Here is a 12,636-nt window from a genome sequence, read left to right on the forward strand (position 1 = left end):
AAGGGAGGCAACCTCATCTTCAAACAGGTTTTGCCACCTCCCCTCCCAAGGAGCAGGTCTGCCCCAAAGCCCAGCCTCTCGTGTGGGGGCGGGCTTTCGGGTGGAGAGTGAGATTTCTAGGGTGGCCGTTTGTTGTTCTCTAGTCCAGATTCTTCGTAACTTGGAAGTCCCTTGTTTCGCTCTTTTAAGGGGAGGGGGTGTTAAAAGATAATTTTATGTTTTTGCATTCCTGGGGAAGCCTGAAGCTAATGATGGATAAGAATCTTTTCCAGAAAATCTGAGGCTGGGCTATGCAATTGAATCCAGAGCTCACTGATTGATTTTTCTAGTTTTAGCTAGCCAGTTTAACCCCAGCAATTTCCCAAGAGCTGGATGCACAATCCGCCCAGCCTTTGTGTGTTCTGGAGATCCGAACCTGGGTCCTCCTGCTTGAATAAGTGCCTATCCACAAAGGCAGCTCCCCAAACCTTTATTTTTTTCAGTGTCTTACATTCAAACAGTATGATGGGGGGAAAGTATGGGTGATCTTTCTGCCTCAGTTCCTTAGGAGCTAGGTTTTACTTTTACTCCTCACCGCCGCCCCCTTGTCCCCAGAGGGTTTCTCTGTAGCTTTGGAGCCTGTCCTGAAACTAGCTCTTGTAGACCAGGTTGGCCTTGAAATCAGAGATCCGCCTGCCTCTGCCACCCAAATTGCAGGGATTAAAGGTGTGCGCCACCACCGCCCAGCTGGTTTAACTTATTTTTAAAATATGATTTAGTGTGTGTGACATCTTGTGAGATTGGTACTCTCCTTCCACCTAAGGATCAACTTCAGGTGGTCATCTTGGCACTGAGTGCCTCTGTCCACATCATCTTGGAACCCCAGCAGGTAGCTTTTAAAAGCAGGTTCTGGTGAGGGCTTGTAACCTCTGCTACTCAGGAGGCTGAGGCAGGACTGCAAGTTCAAAGCCAGCCTGGGCAATTTAGGGAGACCCTGTCTTACAAAGTTAAAACTGGTCAGTGGTAGACTGTTGTAGAATATTATTTTAAGGTGTGTTACTTTTATTTATGCTCGGAACACTTGTTTAATGATGCAAAGATGAGCCGGGCGGTGGTGGCGCACGCCTTTAATCCCAGCACTTGGGAGGCAGAGGCAGGCGGATCTTTGTGAGTTCGAGACCAGCCTGGTCTACAAGAGCTAGTTCCGGGACAGGCTCCAAAACCACAGAGAAACCCTGTCTCGAAAAACTAAAAAAAAAAAAAAAAAAAAAAATGATGCAAAGATGTGTTTGACTAAATAAAATTTACCGGCAGTCTGGAGGCTGAGCCAGCAACTAGCTGACGGGAAGGAGTAGGGCGGAGCCAGGTGGAGAAGGGTTTATAAGGAGGGACCAGAAAGAGCACAAGGAGGCGAGCTAGGTGAGCTGCTTGCTGTTCAGACTCTCCGGGGAGCAAGATTCTACCTCAACCTTTGAATCACGAGATCTTTAGGGGGAATGGAGACTTAGAAAGTTCTCTCTGAAAGCATGGTGCCAGAGGGAACAGAATTTCCTCAGGCTGCGCTACTTGTAGCCTGGCCGCTGGTAGCGGCAGAGCTGCGGTTGCTGATTAGGACAGCCGCAGCTTCAAAGGCAGCAACCATTAAAAAGAGGGCAGCAGGGCTGGAGAGATGGCTCAGAGGTTAAGAGCATTGCCTGCTCTTCCAAAGGTCCTGAGTTCAATTCCCAGCAACCACATAGTGGCTCACAACCATCTATAGTGAGGTCTAGTGCCCTCTTCTGGCCTGTAGACATACACACAGACAGAATATTGTATACATAATAAATATAAAAATATTGTATTTAAAAAAAAAAAAGAGGGCAGCAGCAGAACACGGGCCCAGCGTGCATGAGGCTAGGTTCAGTCACCAGAAACACACACACACACATACACACACACACACACACACACACACACACGAAGGCTTTAAGTCTATCTTGGACCTGCTTTCCCAGCATGAGGAAAAGAGAAGACAAGTTGGGCATCTCACATCGCAGCTCAGCAAGGAGAGGCTTCCGCAGGAGGATTGCTAAAGTTAGCTCCAGTTGTTTGATAAGCAAGGGCAGTTTGGGAGAGTGTTTTAAAAAAAAGAAACAAAACAGGCCAGGTCATGGTGGTGCATGCTTTTAATCTCAGTACTAGGACGGCAGAGCCAGGTGGGTCTCAGTTTCAGGACAGACTGCTCTACAGAGCGAGTTCAAGGACATCCAGGGAGACACAGAGAAACCCTGTTCAAAAAACAAACCAACAAAAACCAAACTGAGGCCATGACTGAATATTTTAAGCACAGCTATGTGACAGAAATCACATAGGGAAGGTTGAGCGCTCCAGCTGAGTCAACAGAGCAGGAGCGAGAGAGGGGTTTGTCAGAGGTGGGGCCACTATCAGAAGGGCACAAGGAGGCGAGCTAGGTGAGCTGCATGCTGTTCAGACTCTCCAGGCCCGATAACAAAAAGAGACAAGACCTCAAACAGGAAGAAAGTATTTAATACAAAACAAAAATGCAAAACAAAGTACCAAAGTCACAGGACACAATCCCTTTGGTTCAGTGATCGCACCAATAGTTCACGTTCCCAATGGCTACAGACATCATACCCTAAAGTGAAGTCGGGTTGCCCCAAACTGCCACATCCTACAGTTCATCAATATTGTTTGCAATTTCAATGGGGTAAGAACAGGGAAAATAGGCTGGCTGAAAAAAAGGGGGAGAGGGAGAGACCACACATGCAGACTAGTCACTGGGAGAGAGCTCGCTGCCGGCTCATGATGTATCCCTGTACATGCTACATGAGGCTAAGTCCCTTGGTACAATCACAAATAAACACACACAATCCAGCAACTCTGAGCACTCCCAGGGAAGACAGCAGAGGAGGGACATAAAGAGGGGGCAGGTCACAGGATACCGGGAACATCTACTCCTAACCCTCATTTACAGATAGGGAAATGTCTCACCAGAAGACCCACCCATGCTTTCTTTAACATGAGCAACACCAGAAAAGACAGACGAGAACCTGCCAGAGCCACTGAGGCGGGAGACATCCATGGCCCAATCAAGTTCTGCCCTCCTAGGAAAAAAAAATGCCTACAAGGTACTAACAGCCTTCCTGGGTGCTCCATGAAGCCAAGAACCTCTTGATGCTCCGGGTCTCCTCAGGCTTCCTGTGACCCTGGGACAGAAGCAGGCAAAGAAATAGGAAGTCCAGCCACAGGTGCAAGATGAGACACGAGGCTGGCAGTGGTGGCACACGACTTTAATCCCAGCACTCAGGAGGCAGAGGCAGGCGGATCTCTGTGAGTTCGAGGCCAGCCTGGTCTATAGTGAGTTCCAGGACAGGCTCCAAAGCTACAGAGAAAACCTGTCTCAAAAAAACAAAACAAAACAAAAAAAAAGATGAGAGACTAGTCAGGTATGGTTGGTTATACGTGACTACAATTCCACTCAGGAGGATTAGGAGTTCAAGGCTTGCCTCAGACACATACAAAGTTCAAGGCAAGTCTGGGCTAGACGGGTCTCTGTCTCAAGAAGAACTTTTAAAAAATGAAACGGAGAATTCAAGAAGACAAGTAGTTGGTTTCCTGACAGACCTGGCTCTGCCCATGGGCCTTCTGAAGACATGGAGATGGGGTCTACATTCCTTCAGTCCCGCTCTGCTAGGACAGTGGCATATCACACCATACCCATCAAAATTCGAACAGAGGAAAATCAGTGCAGATCAAATAATAAAATAATAAAACTTGTCTGACTGGTAGAGACTGGCTGGGAGAGGCAGGAAGCCATTCTTACAGCAGCTGCTTTCTTCCCTCCCAGCTTTAGGAGAACAGTACACCAGATCCTGGAGCAACAGACACGCTTGCTGAAATGGTCAGACATCTCCAAACATGCACCTGAGGTGGGCAGCCACCTCCTCCACTCTCCCCACCCCTCCCAACAGTCACTTCTTTGATGGGGAGACTCTGGCCGACTGGGACAGTGAGATCTGGCTGCACTTCTCAAAGACAGCCTCGGCTGACAGCTTAGGCAGCCCCTGATCCAGAGGGCACTCATCCACCAAGCTGTTCATGGGCGTGGGGGGCAGCGGAGGGTCCTCGTCATCCTGACTCAGTCCAGCCATCAGGGAGTTACCTGCCCTGTCCAGTTCCTTGTCCGCCTGCTCCCTGGACATTCCCACTACCTCAGGCTGCCCTGGAGGCATCTTCCTTGAGTCAAAGTAGGCTGAGAGGGCTTCCTGGAGCACAGGCAGAAGTTTCTTGCGAGAGACCTGGGTGTTGCCTTGAAGGTAGGTCTGGAGGTCAGGGAAGAGGCTTGGGATGGGGGTCAGCCTCAAGGCTGGGGAGGTGGACTGCTCCAAGACGCCACAGATCTGCAGGAGACAAGAACAAGGCTGATGCTAAATTTGGCACAGCAGAGAGCTGAGGTTTCTGACGGAGGGAAGAGTATTCTGTGTGTCTCACTGTGTAGTCCTGGCTGGCCTGGAACACACGCAGACCCACCCACCTCTGCCTTCTCAGTGCTGAGGTTACCTGTGTGCCAGCATCCCCAACTGAGGTGCCTGGGATCAAATCCAGAGCTTCAAGCATCCGGCAAGCAAGCTGCAGATGATTTACATTTCCAGACCACCTCCCTTTTTCTTTTTTCTTTTTCTTTCTTGACACAAGGTCTTAACACATACTGCTACCCTGGAACTTACTAAGCAGCCTAGGCTGGCCTTGAATGCATTGTAATGCCCCTGCCTCAGCTTCCCATGTGCTGATATTATAAGACACACAGCATGGCTGGAACATTTATTTAGATGACATATTTGAAATCAAAGTACACAGAGGTTTTCTCTCTGTCTCTCTCCCTCTTGACAGGACTGTCATCAAAAGTAGTGTTCTAAATGTCTTACCTAGGAGGGAGGGACGAGATGGCAGAGTAGACAGTAAAAAGATCCTATCTCCCAGCATGAAGAGCACGGGTAGCTACCATCATCAGAGTGGCCGAGAGGGGTAGGTTCCGGAAGATGGGAGGATACTTTCTTATAGCTGAAGTACCTTCCCTTAGCATGGTTGGTGAGAGTCACATGAACACGGACTCTGCCTCAGAACGCACTTTACGCTGACGGCCACGGCAGACGGCAATGATGACACTTACTTGAGTCAGTGACTCTAGTCCTCTGGCTTAGCTCAAAGGGCGAGTGGGCAGGAACCCAAGACAGAAATCACGTTTACCTGATTATAAAACCTCTCCATGTGCCAGCTACCCTACACCAGGGGAGGAAACAAAGGAAATGTGGCAGCAAAGGCAGACACTCCTCTCCTGGGTGCATACAATTCTAGCTGGTACACAGCTGAAAAGGGTCCTACTGTGTGTGCAAGGGTGGGGAGGGGCCCCCTTCTCTCTCTCTCTCTCTCTCTCTCACACACACACACACACACACACACACACACACACACACACACACACGGGCCCGGGCCCGCACGGCAAGTGCCCCACCCCTGGGCCACACCCTCTGTCCATAAATTGCCAAGACAATGAAAAGAAAGAAAGAATTGATTTTCTCTTAGGTTTTTTGTTTGTTTTGGAGACAGGGTTTCTCTGTGTAGCTATGGAGCCTGTTCTGGAATTCACTTTGTAGACCAGGCTGGCCTTGAACTCAGAGATCTGCCTGCCTCTGCCTCCTGAGAACTGGGATTAAAGGAATGTGCTACCGCCACCGCCTTTTTTTTATGTTTTTTTGTTGTGGTTGCTTGTTTTTGTTTTTGTTTGAATGGTATTGCAAACCCAGGGCTTGGGCTAGGTGAGTACTCTATCGCTGAGCTAAATCCTCAGTCTCTCCCTAAATTCCAGGAATACAGGCCTGGGTCATCATGCCCAGTTAAGAGCAATTTTTTTTTTTTTTTTTGGTTTTTCGAGACAGGGTTTCTCTGTGGTTTTGGAGCCTGTCCTGGAACTAGCTCTTGTAGACCAGGCTGGTCTCGAACTCACAGAGATCCGCCTGCCTCTGCCTCCCAAGTGCTGGGATTAAAGGCGTGCGCCACCACCGCCCGGCAAGAGCAAATTTTTAAGTCCAGGTTGACATTTCCTTGTAACCAGAGTTTGTTTTAAACTCCTCGTAAGCAGGAATTGTTGTCTCTAGCTTTAGGAGTGCTTTTCTCAGTAACTGTATGCCTACGGCTACTCCTCGTAGATCATGTGGATAAAAACACGCACGGGGCCTGGTCCTTGTCTATGAGATTCTGAGTAGCTGGGCCTTGGGCTGGAGACTTCCCTTGCACAATCATGAAGACAACTGAATTCCAGCATCCATCCATGTTGGGTGGCTATGTCACTCTCGCTCCACGGGATCTAAACACCTCTTCTAGCTTCCATGGGCATCCATACACACATATGCACATGCTCACATGGACACAAACACACAATAGTGAATAAAAATTATGCCGGGTGGTGGTGGTGCATGCCTTTAATCCCAGCACTCGGGAGGCAGAGGCAGGCATATCTCTATGAGTTCGAGGCCAGCCTGGTCTACAGAGTGAGTTCCAGGACAGCCAGGACTGTTTCACAGAAAAACCCTGTCTCAAAAAAAATAAATAAATAAGAATAAAACTAAAACACACCCTTTTATAAAGATACAGCCTGAGGCAAGGTCAGCACAGAGCTATAGAACACAAAGGCACACTCTGGTCACTGACCCTCAGATTGACTGATGGAAGACTTACTGTCATTCGAAGTGCCGAGTGGGGACAGAAAACAGCTAATTGTCGTACTGGCTCATTCTGAGTGTTGAAGAAGATAGTCATGGCAACCAGGGCATCATAGCTGTGCTCATGGCAGAAAGCACTGAGGTCTTCCAGGAGGTCCAGCCGCTGCAGAAAGGCCTAGAAAGATGAAGCCGAGTAAGGGACGCTTACAGCCAGACCATATTTTTTTTATTGATATTTATTGATCTCTACATTTTTCTCTGCTCCTCTGCCTGCCTCCCCCTTCCCCCCGACTTTCAATCTTCTCCCAAGTTCCCCCAAGCTCCCAATTAACTCAGGAGATCTTGTCCTTTTCTACTTTCTTAGATCTATGTAAGTCTCTATTACTGTCTGCATTGTTGTCTAAGTTCTCTGGGATTGTGGTTCGTAGGCTGGCTTTCTTTGTTTTATGTTTAAAAACCACCTATGAGTGAGTACATGTGATAATTGTCTTTCTGTGTCTGGGTTACCCCACTAAAGATAATGTTTTCTTTCTTTTTCTTTCTTTTTTTCTTTCTTTTTTTCTTTCCTTTCTTTCTTTCTTTAAAGATTTATTTATTTATACAGTATCTTGCCAGTAGGCCAGAAGAGGGCACCAGATCTCATTATAGGTGGTTGTGAGCCACCATGTGGTTGCTGGGAATTGAACTCAGGACCTCTGGAAGAATAGTCAGTGCTCTTAACTGTTGAGCCATCTCTCCAGTCCCCAAAATAATGTTTTCTAGCTTCATCCATTTTCCTGCAAAATTCAAGCTGTCGTTAATTTTTTTCTTCTGTGTCGAACTCTATTGTGTAAATGTACCACATTTTTCTTATCCATTCTTTGATCAAGGGGCATTTAGGTTGTCTCCAAGTTCTGGCTATGACAAACAAAGCTGCTATGAACATAGATGAGCACATGTTCTTGTGGTACGACTGAGCATCCTTTGGATATATATATACCCAAAAGTTGTATTACTAGGTCTTGAGGAAGGTTGTTTCCTAATTTTCTGAGAAATTGCCACACTGACATCCAAAGGGGTTGTACCAGCTTGCATTCCCACCAGCAATGCAGAAGTGTTCCCTTTTCCCCACAACCTCTCCAGCATAAGTTGTCATGAGTGTTTTTGATCTTGGCCATTCTTACAGGTGTAAGATGGAATCTCAGAGTTGTTTTGATTTGCATTTTCTGATGACTAAGGATGTTGAACATTTCCTTAAGTGTCTTCCAGCCATTTTAGATTCCTCTGTTGAGAATTCTCTGTTTAGGTCTGTACTCCATTTTTTAATTGGATTATGTGATCTTTTGGTGTCCAATTTCTTTGGAGATCAGACCTCTCTCTGATTTGGGGTTAGTGAAGATCTTTTCCCATTCTGTAGGCTGTCATTTTGTCTTGTTGACTGTGTCCTTTGCTTTACATAAGCTTTTCAGTTTATTTATTAATTGTTTCTCTCAGTGTCTGTGCTGCTGGGGTTATATTTAGGAAGTGGTTCCCTGTGCCAATACATTTAAGTGTACTTCCCACTTTCTTTTCTATAAGGTTCAGTTAGACCATATTCTTACTAACAAGTAAGGGACGCGTACAGCCAGACCATATCCTTGCTAACTAGCCCTCGCAGAGGTCTGTGCATGTGATTCAATCGTGTATACCACTACAACAGTGGTATACAGCATTTCTGCTGGAGCTGTGACAGACAGGGAGAATGCAGGCTTCCGATTGAGACAGAATTGTTTTAAAAATTAGCTCCACTGCCTTTTCGTCAAGATGGCGCCGAAAGCCAAGAAGGAAGCTCCTGCCCCTCCCAAAGCCGAAGCTAAAGCGAAGGCCTTGAAAGCCAAGAAGGCAGTGCTGAAAGGCGTCCACAGCCACAAAAAGAAGATCCGCACATTGCCCACCTTTCAGTGTCCCAAGACCCTGCGGCTACGAAGGCAGCCTAAATACCCGGAAGAGCACTCCCAGGAGGAACAAGCTTGACCACTATGCCATCATCAAATTCCCCCTGACCACCGAGTCAGCCATGAAGAAGATAGAAGACAACAACACACTTGTGTTCATTGTGGACGTCAAGGCCAACAAGCACCAGATCAAACAGGCTGTGAAGAAACTCTATGACATCGATGTGGCCAAAGTCAACACCCTCATAAGGCCCGACGGAGAGAAGAAGGCGTATGTTCGGTTGGCTCCTGATTATGATGCTCTGGATGTTGCCAACAAGATTGGAATCATCTAAACTGAGCCCAGCCGGCTAATTCTAAATATACACTTTTTCACCATAAAAACAAAAACAAACCAAAACAAAAACAAAAAATTAGCTCTACTACAGTACCTCTCAGACATAAGATCAAGAAGTGATAATCATCCCACCTTCCGGGCCTAGGCTTCCTCAATAAAAATAAGACAGCATTTACCAAACAACTGTTTTAAGGATTAAGCCTGAAGAAAACAGAGAAGGAAAGCATGAGTGGTGGCCGGTTGTGCTAGTTAGAGTTTCTGGTCGCCTGGGAAGAGAAAACCTCAAGAGAAAATGCCTCCCTTAGACCTGCCTGCAGACAAGCCTGTGGGGCATTTCACACTAATGATTGACAGGAAAGGGCCCAGCTCACTGTGGGTGGTGCCAACCCTGGGCAGAAAGGCCTGTGTTTTATAAGAAGCGGGCAGAGCAAGCCATGAAGAGCAAGCTAGTTCTGTCTCCAGGGTCGTGCCCTGGTTTCCCTTCAGGATGGTAAACCATCCTTGACTCGCTCTTTGCTAATCTATATCACCCAAATATTTTTCATGCAGCGTTTTCTTTAATACATAATACTGGGCTTTTCTCAATTCTTGGCCTTTCTTCAGTTAGTGTGCATGTGTGATATATGCACATGGTACATGCGTGTATATGTGCATGCGCAGAGACCAGAGGAGGACATCAGGTGTGCTGCTTTATCACTTTTGCCGTATTCTAGGCTGCTGGCCAGGAAGCCCCAGTGAGCCTGTCTCCTCCCTGCATGACACTGGAGTTGCTGGTGCCCATGTCCTGGGGATCTGAGCTGGCGACTGAGCCTGACGAGCTCCTGAGTCATCGCTACATTCTAAAGTGTCAGTCTGTACAGTGGCTAGGCTGCGTGCCAACCCTTTCGTGTTGTCTATATTTTTTATAAATATTTATTTATTATGCATACAATATTCTGTCTGTATGTGTGTCTGCAAGAAGAGACCAAACCTCATTACAGATGGTTATGAGCCACCATGTGGTTGCTGGGAATTGAACTCATGACCTTTGGAAGAGCAGGCAATGCTCTTAACCGCTGAGCCATCTCTCCAGCCCCCTTGTTGTCTATATTTTTTCTTTTTTAAAGATTTATTTATCTATCATGTATTCAATATTCTGAATGTGTGTATGCCTGCAGGGCAGAGGAGGGCACCAGATCTCATTACAGATAGCTGTGAGTCACCATGTGGTTGCTGAGAATTGAAACCAGGACCTCTGGAAGAGCAGCTAGTGCTCTTAACCGCTGAGAAACCTATACCATGGTTCCTTAAACTGTGTGTGTGATCCACATGGGACCTCAAAGCTGAAATATATGAATGAGGGGCGTGAAAACTATCCAATTTTAGTGGTAGTGCATTTGCCCAGCATGTCCTCAGCACTGGTAAACAGACCAACCTATGAGACTACTGTATAACAGGAACTGTAGTACTTTTTGTTTAGATTTATTTACTTTATGCGTTTAGACTGGGTGTATGTACCTGTACTATGTGTATACTTGGTAGTGTCCACAGAGGTCAGAAGAGAATATATAATTCTACGAAACTTTTTAAACTTATTTATTTTTATTTCCTGTGCATTGGTGCTTTGCCTGCATGTGTGTCTGTGTGAGGGTGTCAGATCTTAGAGTCACCGACAGTTGTGAGCTGCCATATGGGTGCTGGGATTTGAACCCAGGTCCTTTGGAAGAGCAGTCAGTGCTCTTAACCAGTGAGCCATTTCTCCAGCTCCAGAAACTGGAATTATAGATGCTTGTGAGCCTCCAAGTGCATGCTGGGAATCAAACTCAGGTCCTCTACAAAGAAACAAGTTCTCTTAACCACTGAGCCTTCTCTCCAGCCCTTGATTGTTGTTATTGTTTTCAAAGATTTATTTGATTTTTAAGTACAAATGCTGATGTGCACATGAATGAATGCTGATGTGCACATGAATGCTGATGCCCTTGGAGACCAGAACCAGCAGGGCTGGAAGGAGGTAAGGCCAGAGTCAAGGTCAGAGGTCAGATAAAGGTACAGGGAAGGCTTTAGATTGTGTAAGAAACACAGTGAAAAAGAATAAAGCAAGGAGGGACTGGATGTGATCTCATTTATTATTTTATCTATTTACTTATTTAAGATAGGGTCTCACTATGTAACCCTGGCTGGCCTGTTTCCCAAGCACTGGGATTAAAAGCACTTGGCACCATACCTGGTGTTCCAGTGAGGGTTACTATCACTGTAAGGAAACATGACCAAAAGTGGCTTGAGGAAGAAAGGGTTTATTTGGCTCATATTTCCACATCTTAGTCCTTCACTGAAGGAGGAGGGCAGGAGCTGATGCACAGGCCATGGAGGGGTGCTGCTCACTGGTAACTCCACATGGTTTGTTCAGTCTGCTTTCTTATAGAACCCAGGACTAACAGACCAATCAATCTCACATTGACCACTAATTAAGAAAATACCATATGGTCTTGCCTACAGCCCGATCTTATGGGGGATGTTTTGTCAACAGGGGTTCCCATCTCACAAATGATTCTAGCTTGTATCAAGTTGACATAAAACTAGCCAAAACACCTAGCCTAAGATAAATATTCTCAGGCTATATATACATACATTCTAAAATAAAAAAAAATTATGTGTATATAAGTGTGTCTGTATGAGAGAAGATACTTACAGAGACCAGTCAGCATAGGAGTCTCTAGAACTTATAAGTAGTTATAAACTGCCTGACATGGACCAAACCTTGGTCCTTTATAAGAGCAGATCACTCTTAGTTGTTGAGGATCATTCTACAGTTGGCTATGGTAGCTCAAGACTGTAATCTTAGCTCTTAGAAGCAGGGATGATGTGTGACGTCCTTTTGTATATGTGCTGCTTTTATTGGTTGATGAATAAAGCTGTTTCAGCCAATGGCTTAGCAGAGTAAAGCCAGACGGGAAATCCAAACAGAGATAGAGAGAGAGTAGGCGGAGTCAAGCAGATGCCAGCTAGCGACCAAGGAAAGACATTGTAGAAAATGAGTTAACGCCACATGACAATCTATAGACTAACAGAAATAGGTTAATTTAAGATGTAAGAGCTAGCTAGGAGAGGCGGCGGGGACCCCGGCGCAGTAGCAGACGCAGGCCACAAGCAGCAGGGACTGGCAGGGACGGCACACAACGCCGAGAGCAGATCGCCCCATTACAATTAAATCAAAGAGGTAGGCCTTTTGTTGGCGAGGTCCCTGGCAAACGGGGAGCCTGTTCCTGTTCCTGAAGACCCTTCTGAGGGGTGAGAGGGATCTTGGCCCCCCGGCAGGAGCCAGGAAACAGAGCGAGGGCATTTTGTAAGAGGAGCCCCTGGCCAGCAGGGAAACCTGATCTGGTTTTAAAAGACCCATTAGATAGCATCGATAGGAGGAGATGGGCAGGCGCCAAGGCAAGAATTCACCCAATAATTTGAAAAACAACATGAAAACACCAGAACCCAATGATCTTACAACAGAAGGACTTGAACACCCTAACACCGAAGAAGTGGAAAAAATTGACTTTATGAAAGCAATAGAGTCCCTTAAACAACATGTAAAAAATGCCCTTATAGAAATGGATGGGAAGTATAACAAAAAGTTTGAAGAAATGAGTAAATACATACATGATACCCTGGGAAACCAAGAAAAAAACGATCAAACAGGTAAGGGAAACAGTTCAAGAAT

General features: G+C 46.3%; 1 protein-coding gene across 2 annotated transcripts in view; it reads right to left on the minus strand.

Moving 5' to 3' along the window:
• Positions 1–2,154: 2,154 nt before the first annotated feature.
• LOC121450569 (exopolyphosphatase PRUNE1) overlaps positions 2,155–12,636 on the minus strand; it is a 37,742-nt gene continuing 27,260 nt past the window's right edge. For both annotated transcript variants that reach the window (XM_041655675.1, XM_041655676.1), the window contains 2 exons: positions 6,715–6,873; positions 2,155–4,379 (listed from right to left, as the gene is read on the minus strand). In XM_041655675.1, coding sequence (XP_041511609.1) covers positions 3,951–4,379; positions 6,715–6,873 — 588 coding nt within the window. In that variant the 3' untranslated portion in view covers positions 2,155–3,950. The remainder of the gene's footprint in view (positions 4,380–6,714; positions 6,874–12,636) is intronic.

This window comes from Microtus oregoni, unplaced genomic scaffold, assembly GCF_018167655.1.
Source record: "Microtus oregoni isolate MIOR12 unplaced genomic scaffold, Mior012 000007F_ref0000211, whole genome shotgun sequence".
Lineage (NCBI taxonomy): Eukaryota > Metazoa > Chordata > Mammalia > Rodentia > Cricetidae > Microtus > Microtus oregoni.